Source organism: Sorex fumeus, unplaced genomic scaffold, assembly GCF_029834395.1.
Source record: "Sorex fumeus unplaced genomic scaffold, SorFum_2.1 ptg000028l, whole genome shotgun sequence".
NCBI classification, from domain to species: Eukaryota; Metazoa; Chordata; class Mammalia; order Eulipotyphla; family Soricidae; genus Sorex; species Sorex fumeus.
The window spans coordinates 14,611,647-14,620,481 of NW_026606085.1; the positions used below are offsets into that span (position 1 = coordinate 14,611,647).

The following is an 8,835-nucleotide window of genomic DNA, read 5'->3' on the forward strand; positions in this document are numbered from 1 at the left end:
CCAGGACAATAGTACAGTGGGGAGGGCATTTGCCTTGCACACGGCCGACCCGGGTTTGATCCCTGGCATCCCATAGGGTCCCCCAAGCACTGTCAGGCAGGAGTGATTCCTGAATGCAGAGTCAGGAGTAACCCCTGAGCATCACTGGATGTGACCCAAAAAGCAAAACAAAACAAAACAAAAAAAAGACAGCTGGTATAATAAACATTAAGAAACCAGGAATAGAAAAAGGGAACAGTAGTGGCCTTGCTTCCATGGAAGATGAGCAAAGTTTGCCTCTTGAGGAAGGGAAGGCAGGTGTGGCCTAGAAGGTTCTGACATGCACAAGGAAAGCACCTGGCCCTGAACACTGGGAAGAGGGAAAGAGAGCACCTCGCCCTTTCCACCCATTTCTGCTCTTCTGGTTAAAAAAAAACCCTCATGTCCCACAGGTGGCACCTTACGTGACCACAGAGCTCCCTGAAGCTGACTCCCATGAGGAAGAGGAGCAACTATCAGCATGCCCTGCTCTTTCCTGCCTCTGCCTCAGGCCAGGAAGCCCTGCTTATGTCCTCCGCTCAAGCAAAATCGGGCAGCCTCCTTTTGCCATGAGAGCTGGGGTACCCCTGACCAGTATCTTCGACCAGTCCACTCTAGACATTCCTCCTCCTGAAGAGAGAGTCCCGGTAAGGGAAATGGATTCATACCTCCCTTGGGGAACAGTCGGCCAGGCCCTGCTAGACACCGGGGGTCTGACAGGGGTCTTGACGGGGATAGATGACAGGGCCGGGAGTCTAATGGAGAGAAAACGTTAAACCAAGCATTTTCCGAGCCAAGACCCACTCATGGTAACACAGTGAAGCAAGAGAGGTAACGGGAGAAGGAAAGCCGGGGTCGACCACCGCCCAACTCCTGCACGCTGCCCTGTGCCAGTGCGTGCCTGACTGTGTCCTTTTCAGCCTGGCATCCCTCTGTCAGAAGGCAGAGCTTCCAGCCCAGGGCAGAGAGAGCCACCAGCCTCCCTGTCAACCCCATTCCTCTGTGTCAAAGGCCAAAGGCTTCTCCCTCTCCCTCCCTCCCTCCCTCCCTCCCTCCCTCCCTCCCTCCCTCCCTCCCTCCCCCCCTTTCTGTCTTTCCCTCTCTCTCTCTTTCTCTCTCTTCCTCCCTCTCTCTCCTTTTCAGGTCAACACACTTCCCTATCAAGAATACTTTGGTAGGGGAGCTGGAGAGATAGCACAGCGTTTGCCTTGCACGTGGCCGACCTGGGTTCAATTCCCGGCATCCCATATGGTCCTCTGAGCACCGCCAGGAGTAATTTCTGAGTGCAGAGCCAGGAGTAACCCCTGAGCATAGCCAGGTGTGACCCAAAAAGAAAAAAAAAAGAATACTTTGCAGGGCGTTTGCCTTGCACGAGGCTGACCCAGGTTCAATCCCTGGCATCCCATAGGGTCCCCCCAAGCACTACCAGGAGTGATTCCTGAATGACCCAGGTTCAATCCCCGGCATCCCATAGGGTCCCCCAAGCACCACCAGGAGTAATTCCTGAATGCAGAGCCAGGAGTAACCCCTGAGCATTGCCGGGTGTGACCCAAAAAAGAAAAAATATTAGAAAAAAAAGGAATAGTTTATAGAGCAGATAATTTTGAAAATCCTATTACAAAGAGCACAGGTCATGTGGGCAGTGAGAATTTGGGGGGGAGGTGGGGGTGCAAGTCTCCCATGAAGTGTCCTGATCCCCCAGCCCCACCCACGGCGATGAGGGGGCCGTGGGAAGCTGGGACACCAAGGCCTTCAGGCCAAGCATACACTCTGGTCTTTTGAGCCTACTCCCTGACCCCATATTTTTTCTCCTTCAAGTCAAGCTGACAGCCCAGACATGCTCCTGACACGTCCAGGGGCAATGCGACCTTCTCAACACGGTTTGTCACAGGCAGCGCCAGCGTCGGCAGGCCCGACCCGCTCAATGAGAACCTCCAAGCAGACACATTGTGAGGGAATCCTGTTTCTTCCTAGGGTTCTAGAACTCCCGCAGAACTCTCACGCAGCACTGGGAGCCTCCGCTCAGTATCTCCTCACGGCTCTGGGGTGCCCCACCCCAGGGTACCCCATTTCTCCAAATGAAAATGAAGTCGTTTCTGTTACTAATGAGTCTTTTCTGGCTTGGATCTGCCAGCGGTGAGTCCTTATTCTCGGCTCTGGGGGTGTCTCAGCCCTTGATGAAATTAGTTCAGTATCTTAGTTGCCCTCGGCTCAGACTCAGGCCCCCTCCTCCTCCCCCACCTTCCTGTAGTCCCAGCCTTCCCGACCAGCTAATGGGGATGGTACAGTGGTGTTTCTCCTCTCAGCCACACACATGTGTAAGTCTGAAGCTGTCAGGGGGTCTGTGGAAGTTCAATAAAGAGTTGTCAAAGGTCTGAGTACGAAGGACCCCGTGTCGTTGACAGGCAAGGAGAGCCATAAGGAGAGGGGAACATGGGGTGTCGAGAAAGCCCAGAGCACAAAGGGGAATTGGGTCAGGGGAGAGACAGCCACAGGCCTCTAGCGCCCCATTACTGGAAGGTTATGTTCACTTCTTCCTCCCACAGGACAGCAGCTCCGAGCTCAAGATGCCAGACCCAGGGGACAGGTCTTTAAAAAGTAACAGAAATAACTCCTTTTTTTTTCTTTTTGGGATCACACCCAGCAATGTACAGGGCTTACTCTTAGCTCCACACTCAGGAATTAGTCCTGGCAGTGCTTGGGAACCATATGGGATGCTGGGAATCGAACCCTGGTTGGCCGCATGCAGGGTGAATGCCCTTCCTGTTGTGCTATCACTCCAGTCCACAGAAATAATTCTTTCAGAAATAATCAGAGGGGACAAGGAGAGAGTCGGGCAGCTAGGGAGCTTGCTTGGCATGCGGCTGACGCAGGTTGGATTCCCGGTATCCCCTCTGGTCACCCGAGCTCGCCAGGAGGGATCCCTGAGTGCAGAGCCAGGAGTAAGCCCCGAGCATCACCAGGAGTGGCCCCCAAACCAAAAGAATGATCATCACATCATCATCCTCAGAGATTAGTTTTGCTTTCTTGGACTTGTCACAGTCTGACTCTGGCCGGGCAGATGGCACGTGGCACAGGCTTTGTGTGCGAGAGCCCTGGTTTGATCCCCGGCCCCACATTATCCACCGGGAGCAATCCCTGAGCAAACCTGTGAGGAGCCCTCAGCACGGCCCAGGAAGCCCCCAGTGAAAGCAACCCCAGAGCTGACTCTGGGAGGGAGCCATCCAGCGCCCAGGTGGCAGGGAGCAAGACAGGCAGAGCCCGAACTGCAGAGGAACCAGAAATGAGGGGACTTTCCCCAGTTTCCTTTCTGTAGCAGGAAAATCCTGCACTAAAGCTTCTGTCAACTGTCAAGGAGTTATTTCTATAACAACTTTGTGGTAACAATTTTGTTTAAGTCTTTGGGGCACAGCCTGCAATGCTGAGGGGTCACTCCTTGTGGTGCTTCGGGGACCATATGGGATGCTGGGGATCGAACCCAGGTTGGTTAGAATACAAGGCAAATGCCCTCCCCTCTGTGTTATCGCTCTGGCCCCAACACTTTTTTAAAAAACATTCTGAAAGTCTAACAAAAAATCTTAGCTTTGATGTCAATCTAGTCTAACGCTCTTCACCTTTTAGACACTGATGCTAAAGCACCTAGAATATATTCTGTTGCAAGATTCTTAGAGGATTCTGTGAGGCTGTAGGGCCCCTCAATCTTCTGCTCAGATCCCTGCTAGGATTCATTAATGTAGTCCTTATAGCCTCCTTTCCTTCTAATATATATATATATATATATGTATATATATGTATATATATATGTTGAATTTTTGGGTCATACCCTGGTGATACTCAGGTGTTCCTCCTGGTTCTGAACTCAGGAATCACACCTGGCTGAGCTTGGGGGATCATATGGGATGCCAGGGATCGAACCCAGGTTGGCTGTGTGCAAGGCAAACACCCTACTGGCTGTACTATGACTCTGACCCTAATCTAATCTTTCAGATTAGTTGCAGAGTCTAATCAAAGAGTAATCAAATTGTTTGGTGCCACCATTCAAAAAATTTTAAGCCATGGGCCGTTGGAGATAGCAGTGCTTGGCTTGCACATGACAGACCTGGGTTGGATCCCGGATACTACATAAGATACCCAGGAGTGATCCCTGAGCACTAAGCCAGGGGTAGCCCTGAGCACCTCAGAGTGTGCCTCCAAAACCAAATTAAATAAAAGTCATGGTGCGGAGAAAATGCAACATAAAGTAAAGAAAAATTCTAGTCCAGAAGACTGTACTCAGCTTCTTTCAAGCTTGAAAAATAAATCCAGAATGAAATGGAGAGATTGAAAGCTATGCCTTCTTATCCCCTTCACTGGTGCCCAGAAGCCTGGCTACAGCCTCTAATTAACTGAACCATATGGTTAATAATATGGCATGAACTGCAACCCAAATGGAACCTTTTTTCGTCCTCTGCATTATAAGGAGAGTTTATTAAGATATTTGGGCTCTCTCTGCTCTCTCTCTGTCTGTCTGTCTCTCTTTCCCCTGCCTATCTTCTGCCCTTTCTCAAAAAGCCTCCAAATAAAATATGTTTTTACTTCAGAAAAAAAAAAGTCATCCTTAGCTCTCGTGTACTGATAGACACTGGTGTGAACCAGAAGCAACTACCAGTATCAGAGCCTCAGCCCTTTGGGTTACCTCTGGTGCACGCGCTTTCTCCGGCCTCTGCTCTGTCCACTCCTCCCCGGCGTCCCAGTCCCGGTCAGTCGGAGGGACTTCCTGGCTCCACGGCTCATCGTTCACTGTTTTACTTTCAGGTAAGCACAACTCACAGGAAGATGTGCTTTCAGATGCTGAGGCTTTGTATGAGACTTCCGCAAGCAAGAACACTTTAAATGAGCACACTGTCGTGGAACACACTTCGGGGGTGCGTGCTGTGGTTGAACACACGCCGAGTGAGCGCTCTGTGAATGAACACACTTCTGGCGAGCACACGGTCGCCGAACACTCTTCAGGTGAGCGTGTGACAGGCGAACAGACTTCCAGCGACTCTCCCGCTGAACAGTTGAATGAGAAGACTTCGAGCGAGTCTCCCAGTGAACAGTCCATGAGTGAGCAATCCTCAAGCGACACGTCTTCCAGTGACCAGCCCTCGGGAGACAAGTCTCTGTCAGAAAAGTCTTCAAGTGAACAGCCATCAAATGAAAAGTCTTCAAGTGAACAGTCATCCTCAGGTGAAAAGGTTTCTGGTGAACAGCCTTCCGTCACTTCCACAACCACAGTGACAAGTGAGTCATGTTGGGGGGCCAAGTGTGCATGTCCCCATCAGGTGGGGAGCAGGTAACACATGGCCTTAGTTGGCAGGGGCATGGGGTATGTCCTCCTACATGGTGTTCAGGGGACCCGGGGGCCACTCTTGGTGATTCTTGGCCAATGGGGCAAAGCCTGGCAGTTTGTTGCTGGGAGCCCCCAGCCTGACCCAGCAGTGCTCCGAGGGTCACACTGACACCTACATGGTGACCAGGATAGCACTCCACCCGACTCCAAGTCACTCAATCTTTCTTTTTTTAATTTAATTTTATTTTAAAATTTTTATTAGTGAAACACCATGAGGTACAGTTGTAGACTTACAAATTTTTGTGCTTGGGTTTCAGTTATACAATGATCAAGTACCCATCCCTTCACCAGTGCCCATTTTCTACCACCACCGGTCCCAGTATCCCTCCCACCCCCTATCCCCCCCATCCCACCCTGCCTCTGTGGCAGGGCATTCCCTTTTGTTCTCTCTCTCCTTTTGGGTGTTGTGGTTTGCAAAAGAGGCATTGAGTGGCAATCATGCTTGGTCTATAGTCTACTTTCAGCATGCTTCTCCCATCCTGGGAGGATCCTCTCAACACCCTTTATTTGGTGCTCCCTTCTCTATCTGAGCTCCCTTTTCCCCTAGCACGTGCAAGTCACTCAATCTTAAGAAGTGTAGAAAAAACAGGTCTGAAGTCCTCGGACGGCGGGTGTAACACTAGGGGACAGGAATCAGGCTGTGTGTGGCTCTGAACACTACAAACTTTGGAGGGCTTCTTTCAGAAAGGTGACACAAATACAGTTCTGTCCCTCCATCCCACCCAACACAGGAAAGTACAAATGCCCCAAATTGTCAGTGGGCTTGTGAAAGAGTGACTCTGTGAGCCTCGTGCTCAGCCCTTACTGCCCCGAGAATGCTTTCGCACAGCCTGCAAAGAGACGCCTGGCACTAAGGCTGGACATACACTTGCAGTATATGTTGGATTAGGGAAAGTGATATGTTCAAATGCTTGTTAGGTCCAGGAAAGGTTCCCAGGACAAGTGCAATCCTGTGGCTCTTCTCACCAAGAGATTAATTTAGTGGGGGGTGGGGGGGGCAACAAGAGATAAAATGTGTCTCTAGGCTAACCTCCCCTCATCCCTCCTGAGACATGGTTCCAGGTCACACACCTGGTCTACTGGGGGAATTTCACCAGGCTTTTCTTGAATTTTCAGACCCACCATTAAATTGTCACACGTGCTCTTACATGAATGATGAAAAAAAATGTCTTCGTGGAGAGGGAGTTTGTACCACCCAGAACTCCCAGCAGTGCATGTTAAAGAAAATCTATGAAGGTATGTGGAACTTGATGGGACATTCTTTGATATGAACCAACTTGATTGCCGATGGGGGTCAGCTGGGGCTCCCAGGAGCCTTGGGAGAGGGTCAGGCTGTAATTCCTCAGGAGCTTTAATTCAGGGGAAACTTCGCTTTTCAATAATCAAAGGCAGGAGAGACAGCCCTTCCCAGCAGGCTTACCATGTCTTAAAAGGAGGCGGCAGTGACACGGCTGAGTCTTCCTAAGAAATGTTTTTCCTTGATCACTGAGAAATGGACTAGAAGGTCAGGACTATATGCTGATCTTGGTCCTGGCTACAGATATTCCTTGAGCTTCACACAATGCTCACTATGTGGTAGGCATTTGTCTGTTTGTTTGTTTTTATTTTGGGGGCCACACCTGGTGATGCTCAGGGGAGTTATGGGCTCTGTGCTCAGGAATCACTCACTCCTGGAGGTGCTCAGGAATGCTAAGGATCGAAGCTGGGTGGGCTGTGTGCAAGGCAAACGTCCAGCCCCTGTGGTAGACATTGAGTTAAAACCGAATAAGCTAATAAACCATTTTCTAGGAGCCTCTATTTATAGGCTGCCAGAAAAACTTCTAGTCCTTTCTCTCTCGGACTCATTCGTCTCCGAGATGCAGCTGACCACGCCATGAAGCCCCAGGGACAGAATCCCCTTGTGGTTTGTCCTTAGATAGCATGAGCAACTGAGAGGAGGGATGGAGGGGGGGGGAAGGCAGGTTTCTGAAGAGGCAGGTGGAAGGTAGCAGGACGCAAGCCCACTGGAGGTCTTGGTCATAGCTTTGTGGGGACCAACGGGGAAGGGAAGCCTGGAGGAAGTTCCTGCTCATAGCAGTCTGTCTCTGCTTCTTCCAGGAGGAAAACTCCAGTTCATGGTTCAGGGATGCGAGAACATGTGCCCATCCATGAACCTCTTCTCCCATGGGACCAGGATGCAAATCATTTGTTGTCGGAATCAGTCTTTCTGCAACAAGATCTAGGAATCTCACCCCTTGCTTCTTGTCCTGACTAGAGCAGCAGAAATCCTGTAATCCCATGGGTTTGATTTACTTTTGATTCCTAGGCAACAACTGCCTCTGTCTCTGTGTCGGACAGAACGCACAAAGAATGCATCCTGCTCAAATCTCTCTTCTTCTATCTTGCTCAAATGTCTTATCTTTCTTCTCTGAGACATTCTTTTCTGTTCTCTCTTTCCTGTCCCCCTCACCCCATCTCTGAATGCTCTTTAATAAATTCTATATATTGAAAAATAGAGTCTAAGGTTTTTGGTTGCCACAACCAGCAGTGCTCAGAGCTTACTCCTGGTTCTCCATTCAGAGATCATTCCTGGCAGGGTGTGAGGGACCACGTGGGGTGCCAGGAACCAAGCCTGGGCGTGCTGCTGGATGCAAGGCAAGCTCCTTCCTTGTTGTTCTATTGCTCTGGCCCCAAGCTCAGTGACTCTCACATTCATACAAAGGATTCTTGTGCTGATGGGAATATTCTTGACTTTGTCAATATTAATATTCTTGTGAGACAATAATTATATTACTGTTACCATGGAAAGAAACTGAGTGGATATACAGAATCCAGGGGCTGGGGGGACAGTTCAGTGGCAGAACGGCCGCCTCCAGGCATGAGTGCAGAGGCTCCATCCCCAGCACCACCCCACATGCCGGGCAGGATCAGTGATACTCGTCTAGGTCCTTGTTGCCACACAGGGCATCTGAGCTCCACGGCACCACAATCAAATGTGTGTGGTGGCGTCATCATCACGAGAATAAAGGGAATTTTTTTTTTTTTTTTTTTTGCTTTTTGGGTCACACCTGGCGATGCACAGGGGTTACTCCTGGCTCTGCACTCAGGAGTTACTCCTGGCGGCGCTCAGGGGACCATATGGGATGCTGGGAATCGAACCAGGGTCAGCCGCGTGCAAGGCAAATGCCCTACCTGCTGTGCTATCTCTCCAGCCCCCAGAGAATAAAGGGAAAATTTTTAAAAACTTCGAGAACATCCTGACCCCAGGCCAGGCTGTCTTCACCGGGGCAACTTGGTGGGGGGGCGGGGGCGGTGTGGGTTGAGTTTCCCTCCCTGCCCCAGCAGCCGAAAACCTCCAGAACCCAATGGCAGCCATGTACAAGGTCACTCTCCACAGGCTCAGATAAGACTCACCCATGAGGGAACCTGCAGAAAAACCCAGGTATGTGGGACCCATGACGGAG

General features: G+C 50.5%; 1 protein-coding gene across 1 annotated transcript; it reads left to right on the top strand.

Annotated features, from left to right (window-relative positions):
- The first annotated feature begins 2,102 nt into the window (after window positions 1-2,102).
- Window positions 2,103-7,614, top strand: ACRV1 (acrosomal vesicle protein 1). The gene is given in 6 exon segments (XM_056114819.1): window positions 2,103-2,154; window positions 2,539-2,605; window positions 4,752-4,801; window positions 4,804-5,283; window positions 6,509-6,628; window positions 7,490-7,614. Coding segments are annotated over 6 exon segments (894 nt in total).
- The last annotated feature ends 1,221 nt before the right edge of the window (window positions 7,615-8,835 follow it).